General features: G+C 41.4%; 1 protein-coding gene across 3 annotated transcripts in view; it reads left to right on the top strand.

Moving 5' to 3' along the window:
* L3MBTL4 (L3MBTL histone methyl-lysine binding protein 4) overlaps nt 1–14005 on the top strand; it is a 2903854-nt gene that overhangs the window by 2749828 nt on the left and 140021 nt on the right. For all 3 annotated transcript variants that reach the window (XM_044066510.1, XM_044066511.1, XM_044066512.1), the window contains one exon: nt 9421–9483. In XM_044066510.1, the coding sequence (XP_043922445.1) occupies nt 9421–9483 (63 nt within the window). The remainder of the gene's footprint in view (nt 1–9420; nt 9484–14005) is intronic.

The following is a 14005-nucleotide window of genomic DNA, read 5'->3' as shown; positions in this document are numbered from 1 at the left end:
CATAGCGAGACAGCTTTAAAATAAGCAACGGAGATCTCCGTTGCTTATTTTAAAGCTGTCTCGCTGTGTTAAACCCATTTAACATAGCGAGATGTTTTAAAAGCAACGGAGAAAGCAAGATCTCCGTTGCTTTTTTTAGTGTTTCGCTATGTTAAATGAGTTTAACATAGCGTGACAGTTTTAAAATAAAACGGACATCTCCGTTGCTTATTTTAAAACTGTCTCGCTATGTTAAACTCATTTAACATAGCGAAACACTAAAAATAAGCAACGGAGATCTTGCTTTCTCCGTTGCTTTTGCCCACAGCTCTGATGTACTGCGCAGGCGCGCAGTACATCAGAACTGCCGCGGATGCCAGACATCTGCGGAAGGGCAGCAAACAGGCATTATACTATGCCATTATTTAAGAAAAGTAATAGTTTCTTTTCTTAAATAATGTCATGGTATAATAGCAATAACCCACTTCTGGGTGTGGGTAATGCTAAATTTACCCACGGTTGGCTTTGTTTGGTCCCTCGGGCTTCGCCCTCAGGACCAAACCATGCCAACCGTGGGTAAATTTAGCATTACCCACACCCAGGCGTGGGTTATTGCTATAATACTATGAGTCTAAACAAAAAACTCCATCCCCTGGAAGCTCTCTTCACCCTAGAGGATGTTGATGTCTGTGCAGTCACTGTGACACGGTTTAAAGCTGCAGAGAGCACACCAACAGTGTAAGGTTATAATGCCTTCCACACATTTACACCAGCTACTACTCAGACAGGGATTTAAGGTGGTGATGTATTGATTTACATCAAAAATAAATATACCTCAAGGCTGGTCTAACAGGACAATGCACTTAAGCTTCTTCAAATTCATCTTACTGTAGGCAAAAAGCCATACCACTTCCTTGTAAGCTATAGGCCCCCTCCTCTATGACCCAGGAAACCCATACCCTGTAATTAAACTTATTGGAAACACTCCCCATCCAACCCATTATCATATTCATGGGTGACTTTAATTACCCCACTGTTAACTGGGAATCATGTATCACACCAAATGTACATGCAGAGGGATTCCTGGTTTTGTAAACACAAACTCCCTGGACCAGATTATCTATCTGACTAGGGGTGCAACCATACTGGATCTGGTTCTCACTAATATGGGAGAGTGCTGCACACTCCCTAGTGTAATGTCTTCTCTGGTTATGTCAGACCACTAAATGGTCCCCTTTGAAGTAAATAATAAAACCTGGAACCCCAGCTAAACCTGGAATTTTCAGTAACTAATCTAAGGCCAACTTCCTACTTTTAAGTGATAACCTGGCAACATTTCAAGCCCCTATAAACCCTGAGAACACTGCTGCCTATGCGAAACTTTTCACATAAACCATATGCAAGCATGTTAATAGCTGCATAGAAGCAGCTGTACCCACCAGAAGAACTACAAAATTAACTCAAATAGCAAGCCACTGTGGTGGAGTCACAACCTTAAGTAGACTGTATAATGAAAGAAAATCATGGCAAAAATGACCAGGTGGAGCAGCACCCAACAGGGTAAAATCACTTTCATCAAACTAAACAAACAACTCAAAGGACAAAGAGTTTACCAAAGATAAGTTAAAGTAAACATGGCTTCGCAGGACAAGGACAACCATAAGGCATTTCTTTAGCTGTGTCCACAACCTCAAAGGAAATACATAATTGTGTGCAGAGGTCATTGTTAATGGTGCGACCTGGACTGAGCCAGAAGGTATTGTAAACCTACTGGCTGAAAATTCAGCTCCAGCTTTACCCCCCCTCTTCCCCTCAGCCTTCCCCTGCTGTCACTGGGGAACATGTCCTTAATGCTCCAAGGCCAAGAACAGTATCCCAGGATGCCTTCTAAATAGCATGAAATATGACCTATCAGGCCTTCTGGAATTGCTATTTAACTGTAGCCTCCAAACAGGCTTCGTGCCTCATGAATGGAGAACAGCAACAGTCATCCCTCTGCACAAAGCAGAGCCGTCTACAGACCATGGAAACTACAGACCCACATGTCTCACTAGTCTTGTATGCAAAGCCATGATAAAAATTATCATGGAAATGATCAGTAAAGATATAGGAAAACTACAGACATTGGACCCAACCCAGTTTGGTTTCATCAAGGGCAGGTCATGCCTACTCAACCGGATATACTTCTTTGAGAAGGTCACCAGAGCAATGGATGAGGGCAAAATGGTTCACACTGCCTACTTTGACCTGGCCAAGGCATTTGACACAATACCCCACTCGGGCATTGTTGACAACCTCGAGAGTTTAGGTACAAATTCTTATGTCACCTGGTGGATAGCTAACTGGCTCATAGACAAGACCCAGGAAGTTGGAATTGGGGAGTCCACCTCTACAAAGAGGCCATTCACAAGCCGAGTCCCTCAGGGACTGGTCCTGGGACTGCTTCTTTTTGGCATTTGCTTCTCTGAAGTCAAGGCCAATGCCAGAGGCCTCTGACTGAAAAAATCTGCAGATGATTGCATATTAAGAGCTCTCAGTGATCCCCCACCGATACAGATGTTTTCCAGAAAGGGCTGACACAGACAAACAGCTAGTGTCAGAACCATGGACTAATACTGAATGCCATGAAATGGATAATAGTGTCCTTTGGGAAGTCATCCACACCTGGTTACTATCATATAGACAACACACCCGTAAGACTGGACCCACAAGTCAGGGACTTGGGGACACACATAGACAGTAATGTAGTCTTTGACCAACACATGTCTACAGTAGTAAGGAAGTCATTCTATGTTGTATAACTTATAAACAAAGACATTTATTTATTTATTTATTTATTTATATTTGTTGGCCGGGAGTGTCCGCCTGGACGTAGGTCCATTTTCAGCGGAGGCCCGGGGAGAAAAGCTCCACAGTTAAAATAAACAGACAGTAGTTACATTGGATTACATAGCGATTAACAATTTACATAGCAATTACTTACAACATATTTGCAGATGAAGAACATAGTACATCAGTAGACAACTAGAATCTTTATCTGTGAAGTACATAACAGACATTAACAAATGTTAAAATAAGAAGTTCCTGCTGTATACGTACTAGGCTTATGAGCATCTGAGCTTGCTATAATCAAGGTAGTTAGTGGAGTGGAAAGAAAGGTAGTGGTTGGATGGGGTGGGTGATATTAGAGTGGGAGTTGCAAGGGCATAGCCAGCATGTTTTAGGTGCGCTTTTAGTAAAGTTTTGAAGTGGGTGCATGATGGTACGGAGGTAATTGTGGGTGGGAGGGAGTTTCATAATTTGGCTATGGTGCAAGAGAATAGTGCTTCACCAGCAGAGTTATTGGCTTTAGTGATCTGCAAGTGATTTTTGTTGCTGGATCTTAGTGGTCTGGTGGTGCGATAGGGTTGGAGTAGATTCTGGAGGGATGGGACATTTAGTGGATGGTTTACTAGTTTGTGGGCGAGTGAGAGTTGATACCACTGAAGGAGATGAGGGAGTTCAAGCCAGCCAGTTCAGCAAGTGAGAGACAGTGGTGACTACGGTAGGATGCCTCTGTGGTGAATTTGGCAATTTTGTTGTAGCAGGTCTCTAGCTTGTTTAGATTGCATTGCCTTAGGTTGGTATATATTGGAGAGGCATAAAGTAGGGTGGAGATAAGGTGGGAATTTGCTATTGAAATCTTTGCTGCTTTGGTGAGAAGATGCTTATTTCTGTATAACGCTCCTAGTTTTTTGTGGACTTTTTTTATGGTCATGGATATGTGAATGTCAAATTTTAGTTTATTGTCTATTTCCACTCCTAGCAATTTGGTGTGTTCAGTTGTGTATATAGTGGTGTTGTCTTTTGCTGTGATGTTAAAGTGAGAGTTGTTTTGAGTATGTTTGGTGGGTTGGAAGATGAGTAGTTTAGTTTTGTTTGGGTTGAGTATTAATTGGGCATCAGATAATCAAGTTTCAACAGAGGAAAAGGCTTTGTGTGTGACTTTTTGCAGTTTGGGTAGGGACTGGGCTGAGCAGATGATGGTCGAGTCATCTGCATATTGTATGAGTGTGCCGTGTGTGGTGGCAGAGGCTAGATTATTTGTGAAAACAGAAGAGTAGGGGTCCAAGGATGGATCCTTGGGGAACCCCTATGGAGACAGGTAGTTGGGGAGATATGTCATTCTGCCATACAACGGATTGTTGGCAGTCAGACAGGTAACTCTGAAACCAGTTGGTGACTGATTGTGAGAAGGATAGGTTATTGATGACAAAGATAAGTTGTTTGTGTGGGACCATGTCAAATGCTTTAGATAGGTCTAGGAAAGTAGCAGAGGAGAGATAGCCATTGTTTTTATGCTGAAGGATAGTGTTAGTAAAGGAGAGTAAGGCAGTGGTGGTGCTATGGTTTGGTCGGAAACCATGCTGAGTATTGGAAAGGAGGTTGTTAGTAAGGAGGTAGTCTGAGACCTGAGAGTGTATGCATCTCTCTAGTATTTTGGAGAGTAGAGAGAGAATAGCTATGGGGCAGTAATTGGTTAGTTCTGTGGAGGGTTCGCCTTTGTGGAGGGGAATTATATGTGATACTTTCCACAGTGTGGGAACATAACTTTCTGACAGAGATCGGTTAAGCAAGATGGATACTGGGTAGGCCAGAGCATCAGCTGCGATTTGTAGGTATTCACTTGGGAGGTTGTCTGCTGCTAATTTGGTGGGTTTAAGTTTAGTTAAGAGTTTTTTTATGTTGGAGGTAGGTACAGGAGAAAAAGAGAAGGCAGTGGGGAGATTAGTAGTTGAAGGTGTGGGTTGGAGGGGAGGGGGGGGGGTTGTGTTGTTTAGCTAGTGATAGTATGGTTTGTGTGAAGTGTGTGTTGAATGAGGTAGCAATATTTTCTGAGGAGTGATGGATATTAGGAGGTGGGGTACTGACTTTACCTGGGTGGAGGATGGAGTTTATGGAGGACCAGAATTGTTTGAGGCTGTGTTCAGAGGAGTCTAGGGCAGACTGGTAGTATTGGAATTTGTCCTGTTTTATTAGCTTTTTGACTCTATTGCGTAGTTCTAGGAATTTCTGTCTAGTTGAGGGGGTCTTGGTTTTGCGCCAGTGCTCCCAGGCTTTATCCCTGTTTTTCATTTCTGACTTAGTGGTTTTCTGTAACCATGGGGACGGTTGTGCTTTGATTCTGGAAAGTCTTATGGGGGCATGGTAATTAAGGATGCTCAGGAAGGTAGTATTAAAAAATTCAACTACGTCATCAAGACTGAGGTACTTTAGAGGATGCCAGTTACATTCTTTGAGGGATGAGATAAATGTGAGTGGGTTAAAGTTTATTTTTTACGTATCTGATGGTAGACGACAGGTTTAGCTTGGTATAGGTATTTTTTCAGTAGGAATGTTGGGGAGTGATCACTGTGGCTATCTGATAAGCAGCCTGTTATATATGACTGGGGGCTCTTACTGACTAGTATCCAATCCAGGGTAGTGTGCTTGCTGGAGTTTTTATTTATCCTGGTTGGCGACTGGACTAGTTGGATGAAGCCATGACATGGCATCTAGGTCCAAGGAAGTCATTATTCCACTGTATTCCACATTCATTAGACCTATCATTGACTATAGTGCCCCCTTTGGTATGTACCTAACCAGGCATATCCAACAATGTCCACATAGGTTCCTCACTAAAGGAATACAGGGCACAAGTTACATGTCCTATGCAGACCACCTCAAGGCTCTATTCCTGTATTCTGTCTCCTACAGGTTGTTGAGGGGAGATCTGTATCTGGCATGCAAGGCATTGTCAGAGTCCCACTCTGATGGGCCTTTTGCATATCCACAAGACAAAGACTTAAACCTTGCCTGTGATATAAATAGGACCTGCTGGACAGACACATATGTATCCCAGAGACGACGACGACTCTGGAACAGGCTCACTATGCATGTGAAGCAGAGTTCCTCCCTAAACCAGTGCAAATGCAACTTGGACATTTGGATGGGGAACAGGAAATTCATCCCTGGCTTGGCATCTATGTTTCTAATGGACACAGGCAGCGTGAAAATGGTTTGTTTTCCAGGCCCCTACTTGTAAATGTTTAATTTTCCAAGCCCTTGTTTACACTTATCAAGGCTAGCAGGGCTTGTCAGAGTTGTGGGATGCATGGCTAGACTTAGAAAGTCTGTTATGGTCATTAGTCTGGTAAAAAGCTACAAACCTGTTCTGGGAGACATTGACTACCTATCAGCTGGCTGAACTACCTACACTATCAGTGTGGGATATGCTCAGAAGTCTTTAAATAAATTATTCAGTGGACTAGATTGTTACTGTCTCAACCAGAAGATGAAATATTTGGGTTCCTATCAGAAGAGTGAACTCTTAAATTAGCAAACACTCTTCTATCGAATTTTAAAACGCGAAACCTGAAAATGTCGAAGGCATCCCAGGAAAAAAAAATTGCCTGTACATTGATTTTTTTTTGCTGTTGTTTATTTTGCCTGTACATTGTTTTTTTTTTTGTTTTTTGTTTTTTTGGGGGGGGGGTCAGCAAATGGAAAAAACTCGCTGATCTGTTCCTTCGACATTTTAATGTTTTGCATTTTTAAGTTCAATAGAAGAGCGTTCGCTATTTTTAGCATTCGATCTTCTGATATAGACGCAAATATTCTTGCTCTGGTAATTAGAAATGTAGTATCATGAATCATAACTCCCCTCATAACTCCCTCTCCAGTTGACAGCAAGCCAGTATCCTTTTCCTTCAAACTATCTAACCCCCATAAAAAAAAAAAAAAATCAGAAAAACTCAAAGACTTCAGGGCCACTAATCTCCTTAGATTTTACATTGTACTGTCAAATTCAGTCATAACGGCATTACCCGGACATTGTCTCAGCAGATAGATTCACAAAGGAGTTTTACACCCACATAAATAAATTTATAGAATCAGCAGTTCATTTCAGGTTCAAATATGATTGGAAATTCAAAAGCAAACCTTCTGGTGGCCTACTGTCATAAAATATACAATAAAAGGTAAAACAACTCATTAGTATGTACAGCAAATCCGGGGACCCTCAAGTCAAGGACAAATAATTACAAATGATTATTAGATCTAATAAGGAAAGCCTGTGAACTTAGGTTGGCATCTGAGGTCAAGAACAATTACAAATCATTCTTTACTTACGCTAGACAACTTAGCAACACCACTCAACAATGTACTGCACGTGTACTAAATAACAAAATCTACTCAGACCTAGTGAACATTGCCAGTGTCGTAGCAAATAAATCAATGCAAATGTCATCCCTGAGATGCCTATCCAGAGCCGTACAGTTCCCTTAGCTCTCACCTCCCATCACTAACGATCATGTACTGAAAGTGCACTTCCTCCATGCAACTAGGTAATGTACCTGCTGTTTGATGAGTAAGGTAAGATATGCCTAGGTGAAACCCTTACATAAGCTGTTTAACTGCAGCCTGGCTACAGGCACAGTCCCTGACGTGTAGTATACAGCAGAATAAATGCCACTCCATAAACATGCGTGCAGAACTGACCTCAGAGACTACAGACCCATCAGTGTAGTGAGTTTCATTTGTAAGTCCATGGGACACATTGTAACAAACTGGATTATCATCGACATTAAAAATTTCATTGATTAACATCAACATTAAAAATCTCATCCTGTTTAGACTCAGAGTAGTTTATTTTTGTATAAGGTAGATCCTGTGTCTAATGAACTTAGTTAACTTTTTTAAGAAGGTAACACAAGCTGTTGACAGTGGTCACACTGTACACACAGCGTACCTTGATTTGGCTAAGACCATCCCCCATGCTAGCATTATTAAATGCATTAAAGTATACCTTTGTGTATTAAGGTGGATAACATAGTAGATAAAGACACAGCCAGCAAAGTGCAGGTAGCAGAGGCAACATCAGAACACCTGGGTTCCTTGGGACTCAGTGGTGGAGCTGCTGTTCAGTATTTATTTCTCCAACAGACTAAAAGTGGTGACCTATGGCTAACCAAGTTTGCAGATAACTGCAGACTGGGAGTCATTGTCATATCCTTCTCTGAGTCAGAAGCCCTTCAGAGGAACTCACACTTATAAATGTCTGGCATATTGAAAGTAGGCTTAAAATTAAATGCTAAAAAAATGTAGCATTGTTGCATTTGGCAGGCAGAGCATCCCTCCAGCATATAACATTGACAGTGCTCCAATTCAGAATGAAAATCTTGTTAGATTCTTCGGAACCTGAGTTGATAATTCCTCCTCCTTTGACCAACATGTAGTAAGTTATCAGGAAATCCTTCTACTTGATGCACTGGTCATCAAGGAAGCATCATCCAGGTCAGATGAGGTTATTGTCCTGTTGTATTCAGTACTGATTAGTTCAGTTGTATAATGCAATACCTCCTTTGTGATGTACCCAACCAATCATATCAAATATTTGGAAAGACCCCAGAGGTTCCTAACAGAGGATTATAAGCTTTAAATCTCAGAGCTATAAAAAAGTTGCATTGTCCCTATTTTCTGTGTCTTATGGACTCCTCAGAATAGATCTGTGCTTTCTTTTCCAAGCAGTCAGAGACCCAGTAGTGCAGGATCTCATCTACCTTCATAAATCAAAAAATCCCAGAAATACAAGAAGAAATTATCTAAACCTGCTTCAGGTGGATCAACAGATTTGTTACTCTCTCCCTCACCACTGGAATAGACTCCCCCTGCAGATAAATCAGTGTGTTAGACTGGCTTCAAATGAGACCTGGATAATCGGATGGGTATTCATAAACTAACCTTGGGTGTGACTGGCATAGCCCTTCTCAAGGATTGACTTGCAGTCTAGGGTTGAAACTGGCAAGGCATAATGGTCATAACATTCGTGAATCCCGTGAATTGTTTGTACTGTCCTGTTTTAATAGTATTCAAGAAGAGCAGCTCTTCTCTTTTACAGTCCTTTTTCTCAGACTATAAAACTGAAAGTGGTTTTGTAAAGGACATGATGGAGGTGTGGCTAATTTATTGTTCAGTATCGTGATGGAGGCGTGGTTAATTTATTCAGTATCATGACGGAGGTGTGGTTAATTTATTCAGTATCGTGACAGAGATGTGGTTAATTTTTTGTTCAGTATCGTGATGGAGGTGTGGTTAATTTATTGTTCAGTATCGTGACGAGGTGTGGTTAATTTATTGTTCAGTATCATGATGGAGGTGTGGTTAATTTGTTGTTCAGTATCATATTATTAAACCATATGCTTCCATGCAGAGCATATTTGAAATGCAGCTCATAGTAATGGTTGTAGCATGCAAGACTGAATTATATGTGCCCTATATGCAACATGTAATCATGTGTTTTTCACAGACTGCACAGATACTTAACTATGAGGTTAGGAGTACGCATTAAAAAATAAATAATGTTTTTGTTTAAAACAGAGGTGGTGCTAATAAAGTGCTGTTTTTTCCTGTGGAAACTTTTAGGTAGCAATGTTTGTGCAGACACTCCCTGGCTGTCAGGAACAAGCTAAGATCTTCAAAGAAGAGGTAAGAAATCTTGTTTAGTAATTTGCACTTCTGCCACTACTCTGGCAGGATTTAAAAAATTGAGGAGAAAAAAACAGATATTAGAATGCAGCAGAACTATTATGTCTAAATAAACAGGAACATTTCAAAAAATGACAGACAAGTGTGTAGGTCTCCAAGTACTGGTACACAAACAACTACTTGAAATATTTTCAGTATTTCTAAAGTAGAGCAAGTTGTTGCAGGTGAAGCAGCGGGTAAGGCTGCAGACTGCAGTTTCTGTGGTACAGGGTTTGATTCCTTCAGCCCTCATTTTCGCACTGTATGACCTTGACCAAGTCACTTAAGCAGACATTTCTTCCAGGTCACTCCTGATGAAGGACTGTGTGTGTCCATTGGACCTACCTGGTTAACAAATGGGTGATTGTCTCCTTGTGTAGACCTCTTTAACTACCTAAGCCTCCTTGTGTAGACCTCTTTAACTACCTAAGCCTCCTTGTGTAGACCTCTTTAACTACCTAAGCCTCCTTGTGTAGACCTCTTTAACTACCTAAGCCTCCTTGTGTAGACCTCTTTAACTACCTAAGTCTCCTTGTGTAGACCTCTTTAACTACCTAAGCCTCCTTGTGTAGACCTCTTTAACTACCTAAGTCTCCTTGTGTAGACCTGTTTAACTACCTAAGCCTCCTTGTGTAGACCTCTTTAACTACCTAAGCCTCCTTGTGTAGACCTCTTTAACTACCTAAGCCTCCTTGTGTAGACCTCTTTAACTACCTAAGCCTCCTTGTGTAGACCTCTTTAACTACCTAAGCCTCCTTGTGTAGACCTCTTTAACTACCTAAGCCTCCTTGTGTAGACCTCTTTAACTACCTAAGCCTCCTTGTGTAGACCTCTTTAACTACCTAAGCCACCTTGTGTAGACCTCTTTAACTACCTAAGTCTCCTTGTGTAGACCTCTTTAACTACCTAAGCCTCCTTGTGTAGACCTCTTTAACTACCTAAGTCTCCTTGTGTAGACCTGTTTAACTACCTAAGCCTCCTTGTGTAGACCTCTTTAACTACCTAAGCCTCCTTGTGTAGACCTCTTTAACTACCTAAGCCTCCTTGTGTAGACCTCTTTAACTACCTAAGTCTCCTTGTGTAGACCTCTTTAACTACCTAAGCCTCCTTGTGTAGACCTCTTTAACTACCTAAGTCTCCTTGTGTAGACCTGTTTAACTACCTAAGCCTCCTTGTGTAGACCTCTTTAACTACCTAAGCCTCCTTGTGTAGACCTCTTTAACTACCTAAGCCTCCTTGTGTAGACCTCTTTAACTACCTAAGTCTCCTTGTGTAGACCTCTTTAACTACCTAAGCCTCCTTGTGTAGACCTCTTTAACTACCTAAGTCTCCTTGTGTAGACCTCTTTAACTACCTAAGCCTCCTTGTGTAGACCTCTTTAACTACCTAAGCCTCCTTGTGTAGACCTCTTTAACTACCTAAGCCTCCTTGTGTAGACCTGTTTAACTACCTAAGCCTCCTTGTGTAGACCTCTTTAACTACCTAAGCCTCCTTGTGTAGACCTCTTTAACTACCTAAGCCTCCTTGTGTAGACCTCTTTAACTACCTAAGCCTCCTTGTGTAGACCTCTTTAACTACCTAAGCCTCCTTGTGTAGACCTCTTTAACTACCTAAGCCTCCTTGTGTAGACCTCTTTAACTACCTAAGCCTCCTTGTGTAGACCTCTTTAACTACCTAAGCCTCCTTGTGTAGACCTCTTTAACTACCTAAGCCTCCTTGTGTAGACCTCTTTAACTACCTAAGCCTCTAAAAACCAAACCAGTTTCCCTGATTTCAGCTTGTATTGGTCAACGTTGGCAGTCAGTTGAAGAAACAGCTTCATCTGTATAGTAGGAATGGCTACTGTGCGACTAACTCCTGCACAGCATGTTCTGTGAACCATAGACATGTATGTTTCCTCATCAGTTCCAGTTTTGTTTCCCTTTCGGACATCTGACAGTTAATGTGCCACAGTTTTCCCTGTCTGACTGTAATGGGTTTGTGAGCTGCGTTTAAGCATTATAACATCTGCAGTAGATTACTAACATTTAGGTAGATGAATCTACAGCCAGTGTCTTTTAGTTGCATGAAATATGTGAGAATGTATCACCTTTCACTATTCACTCTATAAACATGGGTCTACTTTGTTTAGTTGAATCTAATTTCACTGAATTTCATTTCACCCCCTGCACTTCTCTGAAAACTCAAATTACTAAAAATCAGTTTCACTGAATCTCATTTCACTGAACTGCAGTTAGTATATATGGCACTGTGTAAACTACTGTAAGGCAAGTAAAATGTATATGTCCTTTTCCCCACTGTAGTGCGATCCTGGAGTTAGTATATTTAGTTAGGTGAGTGCCCCCCACATTGGGGGTTGTGGGGGGCATAGCCCCCAATTAGTTTGAGTACATATTGTCTTCTGGAGAGAGTTAGTCATTGGTGTTGCAATTGTGCATGTCTATTGTTTAAAATGTATTGTTTTGAAGTTTTTGGTAAAGTACAGTATAAAACAAACAAGGTGGGGAGCTGTGTCCCCCACACCCCCCTAACTATAAATACTAACTCTAAGATCACACTACAGTGGGAAAAAGTGCATATACTTTTTACTTACCTTGCAGTGCTATACACAGTGCCATATATACTAAGTTCAGTTCAGTGAAATGAGTTTTCAATAATTCGTGTTTTCAGCAATGTGGTCGGGGTGAAATAAAATTCAGTGAAATGGGATTCAACAAAACAAAGTAGAACTATAAAAATACATGATGTTTGAACTGATGTTTGCAACTGCTTTCTGCTATAGCAATTGTACATAAAATGTGAAATAAGAAAAAACACTGGCAGCAGAGGAACAAACAAACTGGTTTAGTGTAAACAATTTATTCAACGCTTTCGTCACTCAGACTTCATCAGAAATACAAAAAATTTCTTTCTAACCACATGTTTAAATACACAGAGTGCATCCTGTCACCTTTCTCTCTAACTACATGTTTAAATACACAGAGTGCATCCTATCACCTTTCTCAGGCACTTAATTTCCATCACCTCTAGCTTCCTCATCTGCTCTGTCTTTACTGCCTAGGTTTCTGTACCATACAGTAGTACTGGTTGCACCACTGTCTTGTACACCTTACTTTTCAGCTTTTTTTTTTGGCATTCTTCTGTCATAGACTACACTTGATACTCAATGCCAGCTGGCTGCAGCCCCTCTGATTCTAGGTTTGACCTCTTCATTCAGACTACCCCTCTCCTCAACCACCCCTCTTAGATACTTGAAGCTGTTTACCTGTTCCACTATCTTCCCTTCTAGCTCTATTCTCAGCTTCTTCATATTTCCCCAGTTTGCTGCCATTACCACCGTCTTATGTGTGCTTAGTTTCATCCCATGTCCATTCAGATTTGCACTCCATTCTCTTGTCCTTTGCTGAAGTTCTAGCTCAGAGTCTGCCTGCACTGTCACATCGTCTGCATACAGCAGCTTTGTTGATCCATCCCCTCCAACCTGTTTGCTAATGTAGTCCATCACCAGCATGAACAGCAGTGGGCTCAGAGCTGAGCAGTGGTGTACACCTACTCCCACTGGGAACCCCTCTGCGAGGCCAAACACTGTTTGTACTTGAGTCACTTAGTCCTTGTACATAGCCTGCACTAGTTCTACCAATGTTTCTGGGACTTCAAACCACCGCAGTACTGCCCATATCTGCTTTCTTGGGACCTTGTCATATGCTTTCTCCAAGTCTAGGAAGGCCCAATTGGACTCTCTCATCTCTAGCTTCTTCTCAAGTTTCTGTCTCAGTGCAAACATCAGGTCAGTTGTGCTGCATCCTGATCTGAATCCAAACTGGCAAAATATTACCATTGTTCCCTGGAAATTAATATATGTAGTGCATGTTTATATATAATATGCCCAAGTGCAAACATATGAATGTAAAAACGTTTATTCAAAGTACAGTTACTTTGAGTAAGTGAGCACTAGAATGTGCTGAAATCCAGTGGGAGATGGTGAGAAAGGGGCTCTGAAGAGCCCGGCCAAAGACGTTTCTCAGTGTGAGAAAGGGGCTCTGAAGAGCCCGGCCAAAGACGTTTCTCAGTGTGAGAAAGGGGCTCTGAAGAGCCCAGCCAAAGACGTTTCTCAGTGTGAGAAAGGGGCTCTGAAGAGCTCGGCCAAAGACGTTTCTCAGTGTAGTGTTCATTGTGATGCTTGTCCATGGCAATGTATAATATTATACCATACTAAAGACAACAGTGCATATTTCCTACATGTGGCTGAGGACAGGCTGCACTTAATTGCTTAGTGATTCATATTTGTGTGCTTTTTTATACTTTAATCAGATTAGTACAGGTGATATGACTCAGAGGACAATACCTTTGGTAGCTACTAGATTTTAGATTTTAAATTCTTTAGATGTGGGCACTGGAGTCTATTTAGGGACCATCCATAGCCGCTGCATACTGTACTTCACACCAGTATAAAGACTACAGTGTGGAAATGTTGATCTGGCTT

Source organism: Protopterus annectens, chromosome 3.part1 (assembly GCF_019279795.1).
Source record: "Protopterus annectens isolate FY-2018-M chromosome 3.part1, PAN1.0, whole genome shotgun sequence".
Lineage (NCBI taxonomy): Eukaryota > Metazoa > Chordata > Ceratodontiformes > Protopteridae > Protopterus > Protopterus annectens.
Note: the sequence above shows the minus strand (reverse complement) of the source record. Positions and strands in the feature narration are given on the sequence as shown.